The 22,159-nt window shown below is 39.9% G+C and overlaps 1 protein-coding gene across 1 annotated transcript; it reads left to right on the forward strand.

The window, feature by feature from the left end:
* The first annotated feature begins 8,565 nt into the window (after nucleotides 1–8,565).
* On the forward strand, nucleotides 8,566–10,999 carry LOC123841468 (methyl-CpG-binding domain protein 3-like 2B). Its single transcript, XM_064593510.1, has 2 exons — nucleotides 8,566–8,590; nucleotides 8,923–10,999. Exons 1-2 carry the CDS (start codon nucleotides 8,566–8,568, stop codon nucleotides 9,576–9,578), a joined length of 681 nt encoding a protein of 226 aa, XP_064449580.1. The 3' UTR covers nucleotides 9,579–10,999.
* Nucleotides 11,000–22,159: the final 11,160 nt, after the last annotated feature.

The following is a 22,159-nucleotide window of genomic DNA, read 5'->3' on the forward strand; positions in this document are numbered from 1 at the left end:
ATAAAAAGCTTCTGCACAGCAAAGGAAACAGTCAACAAAACAAAGAGCCAACCCATGGAATGGGAGAAGATATTTGCAAATGACACTACAGATAAAGGGCTGGTATCCAAGATCTATAAAGAACTTCTCAAACTCAACATCCAAAAAACAAAGAATCAAGTCAAAAAATGGGCAGAAGATATGAAAAGACACTTCTCTGAAGAAGACATACAAATGGCTAACAGACACATGAAAAAATGGTCATCATCATTAGCCATCAGGGAAATCCAAATCAAAACCACACTGAGATACCCCCTTACACCAGTTAGAATGGCAAAAATGGACAGGGAAAGAAACAACAAATGTTGGAGAGGTTGTGGAGAAAGGGGAACCCTCTTACACTGTTGGTGGGAATGCAAGTTGGTACAGCCACTTTGGAAAACAGTGTGGAGGCTCCTCAAAAATTTAAAAATAGGGCTACCCTATGACCCAGCAATTGCACTCCTGGGTATTTACCCCAAAGACACAGATGTAGTGAAAAGAAGGGCCATATGCACCCCAGTGTTCCTAGCAGCAATGTCCGCAATAGCCAAACTGTGGAAAGAGCCAAGATGCCCTTCAACAGATGAATGGATAAAGAAGATGTGGTCCATATATACAATGGAATATTACTCAGCCATCAGAAAGGGTGAATACCCAACTTCTACATCAACGTGGATGGAACTGGAGGAGATTATGCTAAGTGAAATAAGCCAAGCAGAGAAAGTCAATTGTCATATGGTTTCACTTATTTGTGGAACAGAAGGAATAGCATGGAGGACATTAGGAGAAGGAAGGGAAAAATGGAGGGGGGAATTGGAGGGAGTGATGAACTATGACAGAATATGGACTCTGAAGGACAAACAGGGTTTTAGAGGGGAGGAGGGAGGGGGGATTGGTTAGCCCGGTGATGGGTATTAAGGAGGGCATGTACTGCATGGAGCACTGGGTGTTATATGAAAACAATGGATCGTGGATCACCACATCAAAAACGAATGATGTATTGTATGGTGACTAACATAACATAATAACATTTAAAAAATTTAAAAAACCAAACCATCTGTTAATACCGAAAAAAAAAATGCTAGTAGAAATGTCATATCAAAACCAGAATTCTTTACCCAGCAGCGCTACTGCCCACAATAAAGATATCTTAAGAACAACTTAAAATGAAACATTTCATTGTTAGCAGACTTGATCTAGAAAGCAAATACTAGAGTGATTTCTTCAATCCAAAGGAATAGACTCCCAGATTGAAAATCAAGAATGCAGGAAGGAATGAAGAGAAGGAAAGGAAAATTTACAATTACAAATAAATTTTGTTTTATGAGGCAATTCTAGAAATCTCTCTTGGAGATTAAAATACATGTAGAATTGAAATGCATGAGGACAGCAAAGCAGAGTGAGAAAGGTTAAAAATGTAGTTGGAAGTGTTTGAAGGTATTAGCATTTGGGGAAGGTGGAAAAAGTAGTTGTATTAGACTACATTATGTAAAGGACTCATTAAGTAGGCCCCACAACAAGTGTGGAGTGCAAGGCAGGGCTTGAACTACCCACCCTGAGATCAAGACTGAGCTGAAATTAAGAGTCAGACCCTTCACAACTGAGCCACCCAGGTGTCCCTCATTAACTACATGAAGATTTGTATATGATTGTAACTGATAAGTCTATTGAGGGAACAATAGAATAATAAAAGAGTTAGGGGTGCCTGGGTGGCTCAGTTGTTAAGCATCTTCAGCTCAGGTCATAGTCCCAGGGGTCCCCCATCAGGCTCCCTGCTCAAAGGGGAGCCTGCTTCTCCCTCTGCCCCTTGCCCCTCCCCCCTTCTTGTGTGCTCACACACACTCTCTCTGTTTAAAAAAAAAAAAGTCCAAAATAAAAGAGTTAAATCAAAGTCAGTAAAATGAAGAGAGTAAAGGAACATTAACTATTTAGGTCAACTGGTAGAGAAAGCATAAGATGGCTGAAGTACTCTCAGATTTACTGGCAATTAAATGAAATATAAATGCACAAAATATCAATTTACTTTTAATGTTTTTGTGATACATTCCATAGAATTGTTAATAAATATTTTGGACATTCCATTAGTAAGAAGCAGTTAGTTTCTAATTTTTTCCTAATAAAACATAAAATGTATGAAAATTTTTATACATAGAAACTTCCACTTCTATTTTTATGAAATGTATCCATAGTGGGAGAAACAGGAAACATTAAAATGTGGATAGAAACTGCAGATAGAAATGTACCTCACAGGGCACCTGGGTGGCTCAGTGGGTTAAGCGTCTGCCTTCGGCTCAGGTCATGATCCCAGGGTCCTGGGATAGAGCCCCGCATCGGGCTCCCCGCTCAGCAGAGCCTGCTTCTCCCTCTCCCTCTGCTTGCCAACCCCCCTGCTCTCTCTCTCTGCCAAATAAATAATAAATAAAATCTTTAAAAAAAACCCAATGTATCTTACATACAAATGTATTCAACGATTTCATCTACAACAATATCTGACCATGTCAAAAGCCCCACATTTTTGTGTGTGTGTTTTTTAAAGTTTATTTATTTAAGTAATCTCTACACCCAATGTAGGGTTCAAATTCACAACCTCAAGATGGAGTCACAGGCTCCTCTGACTGAGCCAGCCAGGTGCCCCAATTTTTGTGTCTTTGTATAAAGATTTAGGAATTGCTCAAATCCCATTGATATAAAGACAGGATCTTCTGGATTATCGGCTGATTGGGTTATCCACTCCCTTCCTCCATAAAAGGGGAATCAGAAGCAGAAGTCTCACATTTTCTAGCAAGCCACGGGCTCTCACATCAGGACTAGGGGAAGCACAACTTTGCAGCCATGGAAGGACCTGCATCCAGCTGTTCTCCAAACCAGCCTACTCTGGTGAGTGTGGAACGCATAATGATGGCACCAATGCCCATTAATATACTTACCCTTCTGTGAAGCTTCTTCTAAATGAGCAGACAGGAGCTTTAAAAATGAGGAGATATCTTACTAAAAGCTGTTTCTTAGGTGTTAATGTTTTTTAAGTAATGTTCAAGGTGTTGTACTATTTTACATATGGAAATTTTCTTGGGCTAATAGGCTAGATGTTTTTGTTTTGTTGTTTTGTTTCAACCAACAATATCACTAGGAAGTGGATGTAGCCTTTGGTCCTGCACTGTTTAAATCCTTCCCCTCTCTGGAAAATTCTTTACCCACAATGTGCTTGGTCTTTTTTTTTTTTTAATTCAATTCTTTGCTCAAATATGTCCTCAGTTAGTCCTTCCCTAATCTCATCATCAATAATTGTAGTTAATTTCTTTGTCCTGTTATCCCTCCTTACTATCTTCCTCCATCCCTCCCTCTTTCTCTCTGTATCAACCTTACTATTTATCACAGCTGTTAATTATACCTGACATGATATTAGACATTCGTTACTCTTTGTATTAACTCTTTCCTCTCACCAAGATTAAAATAAATAGGGGCAGTGACTTTGTTAAGTTAAATTCTGGATCATGGGTTTTAGTGCACAACTTGGCATAAAATAGGTGCTCTATAAATGGGAAGATCAAATAATTTTCCCTCCACACTGGGACCTCTTGAGTATTGAAAGTGTTGGTATTAATAATTATGGCAGGAGGGGTGCCTGGGTGGCTCAGTTGGTGTCTGCCTTTGACTCAGGTCATGATCCCAGGGTCCTGGGATCAAGCCCCGTGTCGGGCTCCCTGCGTGTTCAGCAGGGAGTCTGCCTCTCTCTGCCCCCCCCCTAAAATAAATGAATAAAGCTTTAAAAGATAATTATGGCAGGACAACAGGAATGATATGAGGTTTACGGCTTCCCTTTAAAAAAAGATAGAAATGATTGGAGGGAGAGATGAACCATGAGAGACTATGGACTCTGAGAAACAAACTGAGGGTTCTAGAGGGGAGGGGGGTGGGGGATGGGTTAGCCCGGTGATGGGTATTAAGGAGGGAACGTTCTGCATGGAGCACTGGGTGTTATACAAAAACAATGAATCATGGATCACTACATCAAAAACTAATGATGTATTGTATGGTGACTAACAACGTAATAAAATAAAATTAAAAAAAGAGAAATGATTGGTTTAAAAAGAAAGGCACATTGATTAGGTTTTTCATTTTAGACAGCTTATTGTGATTAGAGTCTTCTGTAGTACTCCTCCCATATCCCCGAGGAACATGTTCCAAGACCCTCAGTGGATACCTGAAACCATGGATAGTATTGAACCCTATATATATCCTATATATTTTTTTCCTATACATACATACTTATGATACAGTTTATCAATTGGGTACAGCAAGAAATAAACAACAATAATAAGTAGAATAATTTTAACAATATAATAAGGTTATGTAAATGTAGTCTCTCTCAAAATATCCTACTGTACTGTACTCCCCCTTCTTGTGATGATGTAAGATGACAAAATGCCTGCATGACGAGGTGGAGTGAAGTGAATGACAGAAGCACTGTGATGTAGGGTTAGGCTACATCTCTAACCATTCCATCTGGACCTCAGACCACAGTTGACCTTGGTTGACTGAAACTGAATAAAGGGAATGCTATAATGAATTCCAGGGAGAAAGGATAAGAAAAAAAAAAAAAACTCAGGCAGTGATAATTTAGTGCAGTCTGCCACCGTAGAGATTATGTCATTGTATAATTGTGGTTGAGTGAATTTATTTGAAAAATCTAGAAAGTATTTTTTTGAGTTTGAATAATTTCTTTCAATAAATATAACTGAGCACCTTTTAAGGCAAAACAAGTGGATACTGGGTGTAAAACATTAAAGTTCACATTAGTCATCTTTCACTGAATATCCAATTTATAGAAAAACAATATGAGAGGCACCTGGGTGGCTTGGTTGTGTGTCTGCCTTCTGCTCAGGTCATGATCTCAGGGTCCTGGGATCGAGCCCTGCATCGGGCTCCCTGCTCAGCAGGGAGCCTGCTTCTCCCTCCCCCTTCCCCTGCTCCTTCTCTCTCTCTCAAATAAATGAATAAAATCTTAAAAAAAGAGAAACAATATGAAAGAAATACATGTAGTAGTGAACATTGAAAAAATCAAAATTACAGAAAATGTAATTCTGATGGCTGGATCAGGAAAGGTCACTGGAGAAATGGTATTTTGTAGGGAAACTGAAAGGTGCTTAACAATTATTCAGAAGTTGAGAGTCTTATTTATTTGATTTTAAAAATTTTTATTTAAATTCAATTTAGTTAATATGTAGTATATTATTAGTTTCAGGGGTAGAATTCAGTGATTCATCAGTTGCATATAACACCCAGTGCTCATTACATCAAGTGCCCTCCTTAATGCCCATCGTGCAATTACCCCATCTCCCACCCATCTCCCACCCACCATCCCTCCAGCAACCCTGTTTGTTTCCTAGAGTTAAGAGTCTCTTATGGTTTGCCTCCCTCTCTGTTTTTATCTTATTTTATTTTTCCTTCCTTTCCCCCATGTTCATCTGTTTTGTTTCTTATATTCCACATATGAGTGAAATCATGTTATTTGTCTTTCTCTGGCTGACTTATTTTGCTTAGAATAATGCCCTCTAGTTCTATCCACATTGTTGCAAATGACAAGATTTCATTCTTTTTGATGGCTGAGTAATATTCCATTATATCATCTTTATCCATTCATCTGTTGATGGACATCTGGGCTCTTTCCATATTTTGGCTATTGTGGACATTGCTGCTATAAACATTGGGGTGCATGTGCCCCTTCGAATCACTATGTTTATATCTTTTGGATAAATACCTAGTAGTGCAATTGCTGGGTCATAGGGTAGTTCTATTTTTAACTTTTTGAGGAACCTCCATACTGTTTTCCAGAGTGGCTGCACCAGTTTGCATTCCCACCAACAGTGTAAGAGGGTTCCCCTTTCTCTGAATCCTCACCAACATCTGTTTCCTGATTTGTTAATTTTAGCCATTCTGACTAGTGTGAGGTGGTATCTCATTGTGGTTTTGATTTATATTTCCCTGATGCCGAATGATGTTGAGTATTTTTCCATGTATCACTTGACCATTTGTATGTCTTCTTTGGAGAAATGTCTGTTTATGTCTTCTGTCCATTTCTTGACTGGATTTTTTTGTTTTTTGGTGTTGAGTTTATTAGATGGATTCAGGATTCATTGTTATAAGAGTGTGAAGTGGTAGGGTGGCCAGAATGCCACTCAGGTTTATTTTATTTTTTAAAAAATTTTATTTTATTTTATTATGTTATGTTAGTCACCATACAGTACATCATTAGTTTTTGATGTAGTGTTCCATGATTCATTGTTTGCATATAACACCCAGTGCTCCATGCAATATGTGCCCTCCTTAATACCCATCACCAGGTTAAACCATCACTCCAGCCCCCTCCCCTCTAAAACCCTGTTTGTTTCTTGGAGTCCATAGTCTCTCATGGTTCATCTCCTCCTCCAATTTCCCCCTTCATTTTTTCCTTCTTTCTCCTAATGTCCTCCATGCTATTCCTTATGTTCCCCCAAATAAGGGAAACCATATGATAATTGACTTTCTCTGCTTGACTTATTTCACTTAGCATAATCTCCTCCAGTTTAATCCACACTGATGCAAAAGTTGGGGTCCTGGGATCGAGCCCCACGATCCTTATGTCCTTTCTGATGGCTGAGTATTATTCCATTGTATACATGGACCACATCTTTATCCATTGGTCTGTTGAAGGGCATCTTGGCTCCAGTAGCCAAACTGTGGACATTGCTGCTATAAACATTGGGGTGCATGTGTCCCTTCTTTTCACTACATCTGTGTCTTTGGGGTAAATACCCAGGAGTGCAATTGCTGGGTCATAGGGTAGCTCTATTTTTAATTTTCTGAGGAATTTCCACACTGTTTTCCAAAGTGGCTGTACCAACTTGCATTCACACCAGCAGTGTAAGAGGGTTCCCCTTTCTCCACAACCTCTCCAACATTTGTTGTTTCTTGCCTTGTCAATTTTTGCCATTCTAACTGGTGTAGGGTGGTATCTCAATTGCCACTCAGGTTTAAACAAGATATTAGTACTAGCAAGTGGGTTTGGGGACACTTTGATAGCAGTGAATTATTTGGGGAATTGGTTGGTTCAACTTGAGATCTGGTCACTGTGATTGGAGTCATCAATATTATCACTGAAGAGGTGAGTGGGAGGATGGCATTGGGTATCAGGATTGGAGTCAGATCTGTGCTGATTCTATGGGCATGTCTAGCTCTATGGGCTAATGGTATTTGAAGTCCAGGAAATGGATGGATGGCCTAGACAGGGGTGTGGATGAACAAATGTGAGAGCAGGATTGATTTTTTTTTTTAAGATTTTTATTTATTTATTTGACAGAGAGATAGAGAGAGAGCACAAGTAGGCAGAGTGGCAGGCAGAGGGAGAGGGAGAAGCAGGCTCTCCGCTGAGCAGGGAGCCGGACATGGGGCTCGATCCCAGGACCCCAGGATCATGACCTGAGCCGAAGGCAGCCGCTTAACCGACTGAGCCACCCAGGCGCCCCGTAGGATTGATTTCTAAGAAGCATCTATTTGTTGTGCTAAGTCAGAAAGAGGAGCTGACATTAACAAGGAGAAGAGAATGAAGAGTATCAGGGAGAATGTTCTGTACCAGAACCTTGGATAATGGTTTACAAAGGAGGTCTTTGTGGAAAAAAAAAAAAAAAAGGGATCTGTGTTATGGGAATATTTGCATATAAATATATTGCAAATAAATATCTGAGTTATTATTTTTTAAAAATTTTATTATGTTATGTTAGTCACCATACAATACATCATTCGTTTTTGATGTGGTGATCCACGATCCATTGTTTTCGTATAACACCCAGTGCTCCATGCAGTACGTGCCCTCCTTAATACCCATCACTGGGCTAACCAATCCCCCCTCCTCCCTCCCCTCTAAAACCCTGTTTGTTTCTCAGGTCCATAGTCTGTCATGGTTCATCTCTCCCTCCAATTCCCCCCCCACACACATTTTTCCCTTCCTTCTCCTAATGTCCTCCATGCTATTCCTTATGTTTCACAAATAAGTGAAACCATATGATAATTGACTTTCTCTGCTTGACTTATTTCACTTAGCATAGTCTCCTCCAGTCCCATCCATGTTGATGTAAAAGTTGGGTATTCATCTTTTCTGATGGCTGAGTAATATTCCATTGTATATATGGACCACATCTTCTTTATCCATTCATCTGTTGAAGGTCATCTCGGCTCTTTCCACAGTTTGGCTATTGCGGACATTGCTGCTAGGAACATTGGGGTGCATATGGCCCTTCTTTTCACTACATCTGTGTCTTTGGGGCAAATTATTTATGAACAGGAGGATAGCTGAGTGAAGATGGGATTTGGGTGTGCAAGTGAAAGCTAGTAAGTATCTCAGGGTTGGGAGGGATATGATCTCACTGAAGATGAGGCATGAAAGCTAGGAAAACCAGGAGGTAGTGTGTCCTAAAGCATAGTAAGGAGATACTGAACACCTGAAGTCTTGGGATACGAAGAGACCTATGATCCTTGTGTCTAAATGATGGTGGGTCAGGGGGTACCAGCATGTGTGTGGTTGACATTGACAAGGGTGGGAGGAGGGAAACATCCTCCAGGGAAGATGGTGGAGGGGAAAGGGTCTGGAGTTGGCACTGGGTAATGACCTCAAGCTTTCTGTCCTTGACTTATATCTGCTTGACGGTGTTCCAGAACTGGTTCTCAGTGTGTGGTGTCTGCACGAGCAGCATCAGCATCACCTGAGAACCCTTAGAAAGGCAGATTCTTGGCCCCAGCCCAGACCTACTTGGCTTGAGGCCCAGAAGTCTGAGTTTTAACAACCCTCTGGATGATTGTGATGCACCGTGCGATTCAAGACACATTTCTCCATGGAGAGAGGAGGGTGGAATATTCATATGAGCTGAGAACATTCTTTGTGGCTGGTGGTCCTCATCCCCCATTTTATTCAAATATCACATTTCATTTTGTTTTCAAAGGGCAAGCTCAAAAGAAACATGATGTCCCAGACCATAGAGAAGAAAAGACAAGTCCATTTAGCCAAGGCCAAGAAAAGATATCATGAAAGAGCTGCACCTCCTATAAGGCTGACCAGTTGCATTTTTAAGAGGCCAGTCACGAGCATAACTTCCCATTCTGGCAACGAGGTCAGGTACAGTCAACGGGACAGGGCCTTGGAGAAGCCCCAGCAAATCTCTGTGTACAGGAGACTGCAGGGACTCCAGGCCTGCAGCAGTGAAGGAGAAATTTTAAGTACTTTGGACTTCATAAATACCTCACAAGTGATTGTACCAGGCAGTGCAGGTGCAGGGTCTCTACCTAGTGGCCCTGGGCCCAGCACGGTACCATCTTCAGTTTGGGCAGGGATGTTCCCAGGAGTGGGTCTCTATCTCCCACCACCCATCTGCATACAGCCAGTAACACCTGGAGATATCCGGAGACAGACTCGGAAAGTGAAAAAAGCAAGAGAGAGACTGGCTGAGGCCTTGAGGGCAGACAGGCTTGCCAGGGAGGTGGAGAGAGCCAGAAGCCAAGAGGGACATTCTGAACATTCTGACAACTAGAGGAAAAGTAGGAAAAGGTTGTGTGGAAGGATCCAGTGGGGTGCTTCACTGTGAGACAGCCCCCAGTTTCATTTCCTGTCGAGATGTCAATCGTTTCTTGCTCTGTGCCTTGTTATATCAAAATTGTACTTCATTAAACTCTTTTGAGAGACAAAGGTGTGAAAGAGTATAGAGTGGTGGTTTTGTGGGTAAGAGATTGGATTTCATTTGAAATAAGTCAATCAGAGAAACAATTATCATATGGTTTCACTCATATGTGAAACATAAGGGATAATGCAGAGGACAATAGGGGTGGGGGGAAAACTGAATGGGAAGAAATCAGAGAGGGAGATAAACCATATGAGACTCTTGACTCCGGGAAACAAACTGAGGGTTGTGGAAAGGGAGGGGGGTGGGGGGATAGGGTAACAAGGTGATGGGTATTAAGGAGGCCACTTGATGTGATGAGCACTGGGTGTTATACTGAACTGATGAATCACTGAACATTATATCAAAAACCAATGATGTACTTACTATACCTTGGCTAATTGAATTTAAAGAAAAAAGAAAAAAAAGAAAGAATCCTTGCCAGCAAGCTCACTGCCTTCGCCCTGAATGAAACTAGTCCACCTCACAGCATAGGACACATTGGAATTATTCAATAAACAATTCATTTTGCTTATAAACAATTTATTCAGTAAACATTGTAATCATTTATGGTGAACAAATAATTGATGGAATAAAGGTGTCACTTCTGTAGAAGTCAGAGGGGGAGACTGTCTCACTAGGTTCAGGAAGGAAAAGAAGTGATGTGGTTCTGGAAGGACCTGGTATTTTCTGGACTTCTTAAACTTTTGGTAGAGTAGTTTTAGCAGAGCTGGGGAAGGAAGCCTGATTTCAGAGGGTCAAAGACTGAAAAACAAAGAGTGAGTGGAGGTGGACAGCTATGCCTCAGACAGCTGTACCTCATGCCTCTTACAACAGGCTCTGGATTTAACTTAGTGAAAGCTCTCTCCCAGAGCCAGCAGCTTTGGTGGAGGCTGATTCCACCCCAGAACGGAGGCAGGCCTGACTCTTCAGTGTGAGCTAGTCTGCATATTCCAAACTCTCAGTGTCCTGGGGTAGGACATCCCATGGCCCTCTCTGGTCCAGTCGATCCAGGCACAGAGCACTTTATGGAACACAAGGTGGAGCCCAGTACACAGGGCTCTTACCTGCCAGACCTGGCATTCTGGAAGGTGGAGTTGAGTGAGGTCACAGTGTAAGAGCGGTTGCCTGGGTTTGAGGCCATCTGGGAGGACAGCATAATAGGGGTGGGTGTGCTGGTGGACAGGACAAGACCTGTCCTCCTCATTTGTATTCTGCAAGTATCTATGTCTGGACCTAATCTACTCAAGTTCCATTAACATAGCTGATTTCTACCCTCATTGAATCTTTCCTATTTTTATTTTCTGTTAAATTGTTTTATCTTTTTTTTTAAATTTTATTATGTTATGTTAGTTACCATACAATACATCCTTAGTTTTTGATGTGGTGATCCACTATCCATTGTTTTCGTATAACACCCAGTGCTCCATACAGTACGTGCCCTCCTTAATACCCATCACTGGGCTAACCAATCCCCCCTCACCCCTCTAAAACCCTCTAAAACCCTGTTTGTTTCTCAGAGTCCATAGTCTCTCATGGTTCATCTCTCCCTCCAATTCTACCCCCCCCATTTTTCCCTTCCTTCTCCTAATGTCCTCCATGCTATTCCTTATGTTCCCCCAAATAAGTGAAACCATATGATAATTGACTTTCTCTGCTTGACTTATTTCACTTAGCATAATCTCCTCCAGTCCCATCCATGTTGATGTAAAAGTTTGGTATTCATCCTTTCTGATGGCTGAGTAATATTCCATTGTATATATGGACCACATCTTCTTTATCCATTCATCTGTTGAAGGACATCTCGGCTCTTTCCACAGTTTGGCTATTGCGGACATTGCTGCTAGGAACATTGGGGTGCATATGGCCCTTCTTTTCACTACATCTGGGTCTTTGGGGTAAATACCCAGGAGTGCAATTGCTGGGTCATAGGGTAGCTCTATTTTTAATTTTTTGAGGCACCTCCACACTTTTCCAAAGTGGCTGTACCAACTTGCATTCCCACCAACAGTGTAAGTGGGTTCCCCATTCTCCACAACCTCTCCAACATTTGTTGTTTCTTTCCCTGTCCATTTTTGCCATTCTAACTGGTGTAAGGGGGTATCTCAATGTGGTTTTGATTTGAATTTCCCTGATGGCTAATGATGATGAACATTTTTTCATGTGTCTGTTAGCCATTTGTATGTCTTCTTCAGAGAAGTGTCTTTTCATATCTTCTGCCCATTTTTTGACTTGATTCTTTGTTTTTTGGATGTTGAGTTTGAGAAGTTCTTTATAGATCTTGGATACCAGCCCTTTATCTGTAGTGTCATTTGCAAATATCTTCTCCCATTCCATGGGTTGCCTCTTTGTTTTGTTGACTGTGTTTCCTTTGTTGTGCAGAAGCTTTTTATCTTGATGAAGTCCCAAAAGTTCATTTTTGCTTTTGTTTCACTAGCCTTTGGAGATGTATCTTGAAAGAAGTTGCTGTGGGCGATGTCAGAGAGGTTACTGCCTATGTTCTCCTCTAGGATTTTGATGGATTCCTGTCGTACATTGTCATATGTCAATTGATTATTGACAATATGACATATTGTCATATGTCAATTACATAAGACAATGTAATTGTCTTAACTGCGGTCTTTCATCCATTTTGAGTTTATTTTTGTGTATGGTGTTAGAGAATGGTCGAGTTTCATTCTTCTGCATGTGGCTGTCCAATTTTCCCAGCACCATTTATTGAAGAGACTTTTTTCCATTGCATGTTTTTTCCTGCTTTGTCGAAGATTATTTGACCATAGAGTTGAGGGTCCATATCTGGGTTCTCTATTCTTTCCATTGGTCTATATGTCTGTTTTTGTGCCAGTACCATGCTGTCTTGGTGATCACTGCTTTGTAATACAGCTTGAAATCAGGCAACGTGATACCCCCCATTTTGTTTTTCTTTTTCAACATTTCCTTGGCGATTCAGGGTCTTTTCTGATTCCATACACATTTTAGGATTGTTTGTTCCAGCACTTTGAAAAATGTCATTGGAATTTTGATCAGGATGGCATTGAAGGTATAGATTGCTCTGGGTACCATAGACATTTTCACAATGTTTATTCTTCCGATCCATGAGCATGGAATATTTTTCCATCTTTTTGTGTCTTCTTCAATTTCTTTCATGAGTGTTCTGTAGTTCCTAGAGTATAGATCCTTTACCTCTTTGGTTAGGTTTATTCCGAGGTATCTTATGGTTTTTGGTGCTATTGTAAATGGAATCGTTTCTCTAATTTCTCTTTCTACAGTTGCGTTGTTAGTGTATAAGAAAGCAACTGATTTCTGTGCATTGATTTTGTATCCTGCCACATTACTGAATTGCTGTATGAGTTGTAGTAATTTGGGGGTGGAGTCTTTTGGGTTTTCCACATAAAGTATCATGTCATCTGCGAAAAGAGAGAGTTTGACTTCTTCTTTGCCAATTTGAATACATTTCATTTCTTTTTGTTGTCTGATTGCTGTTGCTAGGACTTCTAATACTATGTTGAACAATAGTGGCGAGAGTGGGCATGCTTGACGTGTTCCTGATTTTTAAAAAAATTATTATTATGTTAATCACCATACATTATATCATTAGTTTTTGATGTAGTGTTCCATGATTCGTTGTTTGTGTGTAACACCCAGTGTTCCACGTAGAACATGCCCTCTTTAATACCCATCACCAGGCTAACCCATCCCCCCACCCTCCTCCCCTCTAGAACCCTCAGTTTGTTTTTCAGAGTCCATCATCTCTCATGGTTCATCTCACACCAGTCAGAATGGCTAAAATTAACAAGTCAGAAACAACAAATGTTGGTGAGGATGTGGAGAAAGGGGAACACCCTTACACTGTTGGTGGACATGCAAGCTGGTACAGCCATCCTGGAGAACAGTATGGAGGTTCCTCAAAAAGTTAAAAATAGAGCTACCCTACAATCCAGGAATTGCACTACTGGGTTTTTTACCCCAATGATATAAATGTAGTGATCCAAAGGGGCACTTATACCTCAATGTTAGTAGCAATAACGTCCACAATAAGCCAACTATGGAAAGAGCCAAGATGACCATCAACAGATGAATAAATAAAGAAGAGAAGGTATATATACCCAATGGAATACTACTAAGCCATAAAAATGAAATATTACCATTTACATCGACATGGATGGAATTGGAAGATATTGTGCTGAGCAAAATAAGTCAATCAGAGAAAGACAATTATATGGTTTCACTCATATGTGGAATGTAAGAATCAGTGTGGAGGATCATAGGGGAAGGGAGGGAAAACTGAATGGGAAGTCATCAGAGAGGGAGAAAATCCATGAAAGACTTCTAACTATAGGAAACTAACTGAGGGTTGCTGGAGGGGAGGTGGGTGGAGGGATGGGGTAACTGGGTGATGGCCATTAAGGCGGGCACGTGATGTGGTGAGCACTAGGTGTTATATGCAACTGATGAATTGTTGAACTAACTGTACATCTGAAAGTAGTGATGTACTACATGTTGGCTTATTGAATTCAAATTAATAAAATAAAATAAAATATAGGTTTCATTGTATCAATGATAATTTCTGTTTTACAAATGGTGTTGTGGGTATGCATGTGTTAGTATTAAGAGACTGTAGGCATGGTCATCCACATGAGAATCCCACAAAGACATCCATGTGCCATTACCAAGGTTGCAACAGCCCCTGAACATGCCTCACTCGAGAATGAGATCATAAACCCAGACCATGGAAAGTTTAAAAGCTATCTGGAATTTTCCCCTGAGAATGCTTGAGAAGCTATTAACTCATAACAAAACATTGGGTGGTTTTGAGTCCCTGCTCATGGTAATGTATGATTCTAGTGTAATTTTCTGCACATTGGCACTGATTCTTTGATGTGGGGGTGGGGGAAGGCCACCCTATGCACTGTAGGAGGTTAAGCAGTAGCACTAGCTTCTACCAGTAGATCCCAGTTGTGACCATCAAAACTGTCTCCAGACACAGCCATGTGTCCCTTAAGAGACAGAACCACCCCGAGGGTAAAACCCACTGGTGTAATGTAAAAGCAGGGCCCAGCCTTTGCCTTGCAGAGAACTGGGTTTGTGTTTTGATTCTGCTGTGTACTCTCTGAGTGACTTTGAGCAAATTTCTTAACCCCTTTGAGCCTTGGTTTCCTCACCAGTAAAATGAGAATCATGATAATCATGTCTATTTCATGGCTGGTATGAGCATTGGATGAATTAATGCATACAAAGTTTTTTTTTAAATTTTATTTTATTATGTTATGTTAGTCACCATACATCATTAGTTTTTGATGTAGTGAATACATTTCTGGACACATAGTAATAAACAGTCAGTAAATGGTAGCTATTTTTGACTACAGTGGACTCATACTCTGGACTGGTTTGGCGTAAGTGATAAGCAGTGACAGAGCAAGAAATGAGTGTGAATAGTGTGGGTGAATCCAGCCCACTGAAGAGATGGCCCCAGGGTGAGCCAGGATGGGAGGCTAGCCACAGGTGGGAGGTCAGCCCTCCTGGGTTGTCTTGCCTTGCACTGTGTGATTGTCAAACCAGGGTTCTCAGCCTCATTGAGAATAGGATTTTTCATTCAAAAGAGCTAGCTAAGAATGCACATTTACCTCCCCTTTCTTCACTTAACCCCTGTGGGCAAAAAAACCCAAATAAGAATTGTTAAAGACAAATGCAGATAGTCCCCCAAATTCTGAAGAGTGCCATCAACAGACCAGAAAGTTCTAAGGAATTTCTGTAAGATACAGTGCAAATGAGCCTGAGTGCTGAGAGAAACCAGAATGGGAGAACTCTGAAAACCACAGGCACTAGACTTCTCCTACTAACCTAAACAGGAAGCTTCTCAATGGAGAACTGCACTGGGATCCACACTCCGAGTTAGTAGTTAGAGTAGGAGTGGCCAGCTGGGGACACCAGTTCCAACTTGACCATTCATATCACCAAACTGTACCACCTGCCATGTAGACAAAGCAGATAAATTTAGCTGTTTAAATAAAGCAGAGGGTTCGTTTCAGGGATGCTGATGCGAGAAGGTGCTGATGCACACAGCCTGGTGAAACTGATTCTCACCCAGGATGTCTCTAATTCCAGAGCCAGAGGGGACTATGTTCTGCTTACCTGTTCCTTGTGTCCACAACCTAAAGGAAACCTACCTGCCTGGTATTCTGTTCCTATCTGGTACTTGTACATGGATCAGTGGTCATCATTTTCTATCACTGCAAGTCCACAATCCTAAGAACACCTGCATCAGGCATCTGTATTAAGTGGCTTTAATAACTATGGAGATACAGCCATGGACCCCATGGCATTGAAGAAATGTTTTAAGACAGCTGAAGGAAAAGCAAGACAGGAAGCAATGACAGCAAATTGTTCTGGACCCAGTTTATGGCCAGCAGCATTTCTGCCCACTCACAGGTCCCAAGGTCCCCTGAGACACCTCAGGTGCCTTGTCTCCTAATAGCACAGACTGACTTGACCTCCCCCAGCTGAGGGTCCACTGGCGTGGTGGGCATCATAGCAGCTCCAGCATCCAGATCTGACCTCATCATACACATGGAGACTCTAGGATCTCCTCCCTGGACTCAGATGAACTGCTGTGCTGTGGATGTAGGATCTGCCTTCCCCAGATAGGCAAATCAACCTAGAAGTCAGGAAAAGTCCAATGAGGCAAAGTTTGACCAAGGGGAGAAACAAGATGAGAAGGAGCTGGCCTCTCTCTTTTTCTCCTTCTCTCCTCCTGCCAAGGGACTGTCCCAACACAGTTATAAGTGGCCTTTCTGGAAAGTCTTGCATGACCACACCACCACCCACATTGTCTTACATGGCAGTGCCCAGCACAGGGATGCATCATCTTGAATTTGCTCTCCCTCCTTCCCTGCTTCACATCCCCTTCTTCCCACACTCTTGCTGCCCAGGATTTCACACACAACCCCTTAAAGCCTGAATACATGTTGTGCCTTGGGTTCTGTTTTCTAGCAAAATCTGGGCTAAGGTACACAGTTAATACAGGAAAGAGGGGAGAACTTAAAATCCTCAGAAATGATCTCCAGAAAGATTCAAGAACTCATTTGTTTCATATTATAAGAACAGGCTTTCTTCAAGCCATTCTTCACCTTAAACTTACACAGAACTATATGTCAATTATATCTCCATATGACTGGGGGCAAATTTTTTTTAAAAGATTTTATTTATTTGAGAGAGAGAGAGAGTGAGAGAGAGAGAGCAAGAGGGGGTAGGGTTAGAGGGAGAAGCAGACTCCCCGCCTAGCAGGGAGCCCGATGTGGGACTCGATCCCGGGACTCCGGGATCATGACCTGAGCCGAAGGCAGTCACTTAACCAACTGAGCCACCCAGGCACCCGACTGGGGGCAAATTTTTAACAACAAAAAATAAAGCAGCCTTTCTCTCCCTGGTATTTTAGGGAATATTTTAATTAAGGCAAGATATTTTGTTTTTTAATTATTATCAAACATTTCAGATTTTAATATTATAACTATATTATTATATTATCTATAATATATATTAGAATATATTATTACTCTATTATATTATTATGTACATTACATATATTATATTATTCATTGTTATTAGAATTCATGTCGTGGGGAGCAATATATTATAGGAACAGTCTGTTAGCATGCCAATAAATATTTTAATCTTTTGTCTGAGACACAGAAAGAGTTATAACAGTGAATTTGATTAATATTTATATAAGTCATGTAGGCCTTTATATGTTGATTTGAAAAGATGAGTAGGACTCATACCAAAGAAATACTATTGTGCAGTTACAGAGAGGTTTGATCTTAGATATTTTCATACTTTCCTTTCTTCTTTTTTTTAAATTTCGCTTATGTATATAGTATGTTGATTACATGTGCTATATCTAACCACTGTTTTTGCCTTTGACAAAGCTCTTCATCTCAATAAGTATAACAAGTAAAAGAAGAAGCTGCTATGGAAATGGCACAATAAAAGAAAAATAACCAAAAAAGTTTCTGAGAAATTAAAGCTGAGTTTTCTGGAATTTTAATGACAATGCTCGGTAACAGAATGGACATGCAAAAGGCCAAATTATTAGTCAGGAAAAGTCAGTTGAGGAACTCTTCTAGGATTTAGAGGGAAAGATAAAGAGTTAGGAGATATCCAGGATGGTCAGTACCCATCCGAAAGGAATTTCATCAGGATGACCAGGAATAATGAAATCCAATCAACTACTTCTCTGCAGTGAAAAGGAACAATTTTTAGATCAACAGAAGCTAGAACATGCCAAGCAACAACCCTGAATATAGATACCCCCAAGCAGAGATTTTGTAAGGGAGAAGAGAATAAAATCTCTCTCTATATATTAGATATGTGTATACATATCTATATAAGAAAAAATATACAAAAATGTTAAAAATATAATGAGATATCCTAGCTCCAAGGAAAAAGAGGAAATCCTACAAACTACCAGAAAGGGCAGGGGGGGAGGGGGACCAGTTATTATTTAAAAAAAAAGAAACTGAGAATGCTATATATTAAAAATAAGGAAGAGATATCTATGAAATATCTATGAATTTCTTTTTTTACTATAAGAACATTTTATTTTTATTTTTTAATTTTATTTATTTTTACTATGTTCAGTTAGCCACTGTATAGTACATAATTAGTTTTTGATGTAGTGTTCAGTGATTCATTAGTTAAGTATAACATCCAGTGCTCATCACAACACATGCCCTCCCCAATATCCATTACCCTGTTACCCGCTCCCCCCATCCTCTTCCCCTCTGAAACCCTCAGATTGTTTCTCGGGGTCCATAGTCTCCCATGGTTCATCTCTCTCTCTGATTTCTCCCCCTTTGGATTTCCCTCCCTTCCTCTATGGTCCTCCATGCTATTGCTTATGTTCCACATATGAGTGAAACCATATGACAATTGTTTTTCTCTGCTTGACTTATTTCACTTAGCATAATCCCCTCCAGTTCCATACATGTCAATGCAAATGGTGGGTATTCATCATTTCTGAAGGCTGAATAATATTCCATTGTGTATATGTACCATATCTTCTTTATCCATTCGTCTGTTGAAGGGCATCTCGGCTCCTTCCTCGGTTTGGCTATTGTGGACATTGCTGCTATGAACATAGGGATGCACGTGCCCCTTCACTACATCTGTATCTTTGGGGTAAATACCTAGTAGTGCAATTGCTGGGTCATAGGGTAGCTCTATTCTTAACATCTTGAGGAACCTCCACACTGTTTTCCAAAGTGGCTGTAACAGCTTGCATTCCCACCAACAGTGTAAGAGGGGGTCCTCTTTCTCCACATCTTCACAACATTTGTTGTTTCCTGTTTTGTTAATTTTTGCCATTCTAACTGGTGTAAGGTGGTATCTCATTGTAGTTTTGATTTGTATTTCCCTGATGGCTAGTGATGTTGAGCATTTTTCATGTGTTTGTTAGCCATTTGTATGTCCTTTTGGAGAAGTGTCTGTTCATGTCTTCTGTCTATCTTTTGACTGGGTTATTAATTTTTTGAGTGTTGAGTTTGAGAAGTTCTTTAAAGATCTTGGATATCAGCCCTTTAACTGTAATGTCATTTGTAAATATCTTCTCCCATTCAGAATATCTATGAATTTCTGGGAGAAAATTATTGTAAATCAAGAGTTATCCTTCCATCTCATTCTGGATCACCAAATGGAAAGAGCTGGACTTTTTAAAAATGTCACAAAACTGAGAGTCAGGTCCAAGAAATCCATTTTCCAAAACAGGAACAACCAGTCACCTGAGGCTATGGCTAGTCTGAACTAAAATGTACTGTAAGCATAAAATGCATTCTGGAAATCAAAGACAATATGAAAAAGAGCATATAAATGGTCTCATTAATGCTTTTTATATTGATTACAGCTTGAAATGATTAATACTTCACATATGTTGTTAAAGTATATTATTAAAATTAATTTCCTGTTTTTATTTTTTTAAATGTAGCTACTAGAATTTGAAATTACTTGTGTGGCTCACATAAGTAGCTTCTCTCAGATTTACATTAGAAAATATGTTGAGATATACTTGAACGCAAATCCAGCAAAATATTTTCCTTTTCAAATAAATATGACTATTTCCTACTGTAAGTATTAGGGAATTTGGGGGGATAGCAAGTATTCTCATTACTTAGGCCAAGGTTGCAAACTGTGGCCCTGGGCTGGCCCACTGCCTGTTTTTGTAAAGTTTTATTGGTACACAGCCACATCTATTCATTTATGTCTATGGCTGCAGTCACATGATAAAGACAGGGTTAAATAGTTGCAACAGAGACCATATGGCCTGCAAAGTCTGAAATATTTACTGGATAGTCCTCTGCAGAAAAAGTTTGCTAACTTCCAACTTAAAAGAGACATCCATGTCATGGGTAGTTGGTGTTTTGTTTTGTTTTGTTTTTGTTTGTTTGTTTGTTTACATGCACTCCTATGTTCACTGCAGCATTATTTATAATAACTAAGATATGGAAGCAAACTGAGCGTCCATTGATAGATAAATGGATAAACAAGATTTATCTATCTATCATCTATCTATCTATAAATATAGATATAAAATTCAGATGTGAAATATTACTCAGCCATAAAAAAGAATGAAATCCCACCATTTGTGACAAGGTGGGTGGACCTAAAGAGTTTTTTTTTTTTTTTTGGTTTAAATAAATAAAGTGCCCAGCATGACACTAGATGCATAGGAGGACTTATTTTTTTTTTTTAAACTGGGCATTTCATTAATTTTGGGATTGACTCCTTTTTTTTTTGTAGTAGAATTTTTAAAAAATTTTATTATGTTATGTTAGTCACCATACAATACATCATTAGTTTTTGATGTGGTGATCCACGATCCATTGTTTTCGTATAACACCCAGTACTCCCTGCAGTACATGCCCTCCTTAATACCCATCACCAGGCTAACCAATCCCTCCTCCCCCCTCCCCTCCCCCCTCCCCTCTAAAACCCTATTTGTTTCTCAGAGTCCATAGTCTCTCATGGTTCATCTCTCCCTCCGATTTCTCTCCCTTCATTTTTCCCTTCCTTCTCCTAATGTCCTCCATGCTATTCCTTATGTTCCACAAATAAGTGAAACCATATGATAATTGACTTTCTCTGCTTGACTTATTTCACTTAGATTGACTCCTTTAAACAAACACATATTCCTCTGACCTGAATTCCCTGATCTGCAGAAGATATGATGATTACTCCTGTTTTACAGGTTATACACCTGAGACTGAGGATTAAAGCAAAAACGGCTTTAATCTGCACAGATTACTTACAGTTGCACACTTAGAGTTGAGATGGAACACAAGTCAATTTCTCCTGGACCTCAAATTCTTACCCATCTCTCACATGAATGATGCTACAGAGAAAAGAGACATGATCTTCAGGCAGGACACTGAAGTTCTTCCCCTCTGAGAAGCCTATGGCCAGCTTCTCTTCCAAGATATGCATACTCTTGCAGTAATGCCACTCTTTCTACAAGCCCAGAATCACCTGTGCATTTGATGTTCCAGTCTGTGAAAGTTTTTTTCTCTTGTGGTTGAGACATACCCTTCTATGCAATAACAGTAGTATTTTTGTTTCTCGAAGACACGGGAAGCAGAAGCATGATAGGGATGGGCTGCACATGGATCTGTAGAGAGAAAGAGAAGAAGAAGGCAGCTCTGTGGGTTCTGTTTTTTATTCAAAATTTAATCAATCTAATCCCACTTGAAAATCCTGTCTCTTAAAATGTCAACAAATGACTTTACTCACTTAATAGTGAGTTAAAAAAACTTCTTTCTTCTAGGACTTTTCTTAGATGCACTTTAAAAGTTTCTTGGAGTTAGTAAATAAGCTGGTTAAATCATATCTTTACTGTTATTGATATATTAGACAAACCACTTACCATCTCTGCCATCTGCTACCTCCAAGTTCATGCACAAAGAAAGATAGAATACCATATGCGACCTTTCCCTGCCCCACATGCATAACCAGACCTAATAATGGGGAATTCTCAGATAAACTCAATTGAGGCACATGCTCTAATCTAACTGCCTCACCTCAACAAAAATGTCAATGTCATGAAAGAAAAAGAAAGGCTGAAAGTAACTGTTCTAGACTAAAGGACATTAAAGAAACATAATAATTAAATATAATGCCTACGTGATTGAAGAATAAATCCTAAATTTGAAAAAAATGCATTACTGGAACAATTGAAAATTTTTTGACAATGGGCTTAAATTAAATAATAGAATTGTATCAATGACAAATCTCCTAAATTGACCTTGTCTTATGTAAGAGCATCTCCATGTTCTTAGTAGATAAATGCTAAGGGATTTAGGGGCATGATATACACAATTTATTTTTCAATGAATTAGTGAAAAATAAATACATATAGATATGTATACGAATATTTATAACCATTATATAATCTCAATGTGACAATTAAC

Source organism: Mirounga angustirostris, unplaced genomic scaffold, assembly GCF_029215605.1.
Source record: "Mirounga angustirostris isolate CCGP_5_RB_7025 unplaced genomic scaffold, mMirAng1.0.hap1 SCAF_1, whole genome shotgun sequence".
Classification (NCBI taxonomy): Eukaryota; Metazoa; Chordata; class Mammalia; order Carnivora; family Phocidae; genus Mirounga; species Mirounga angustirostris.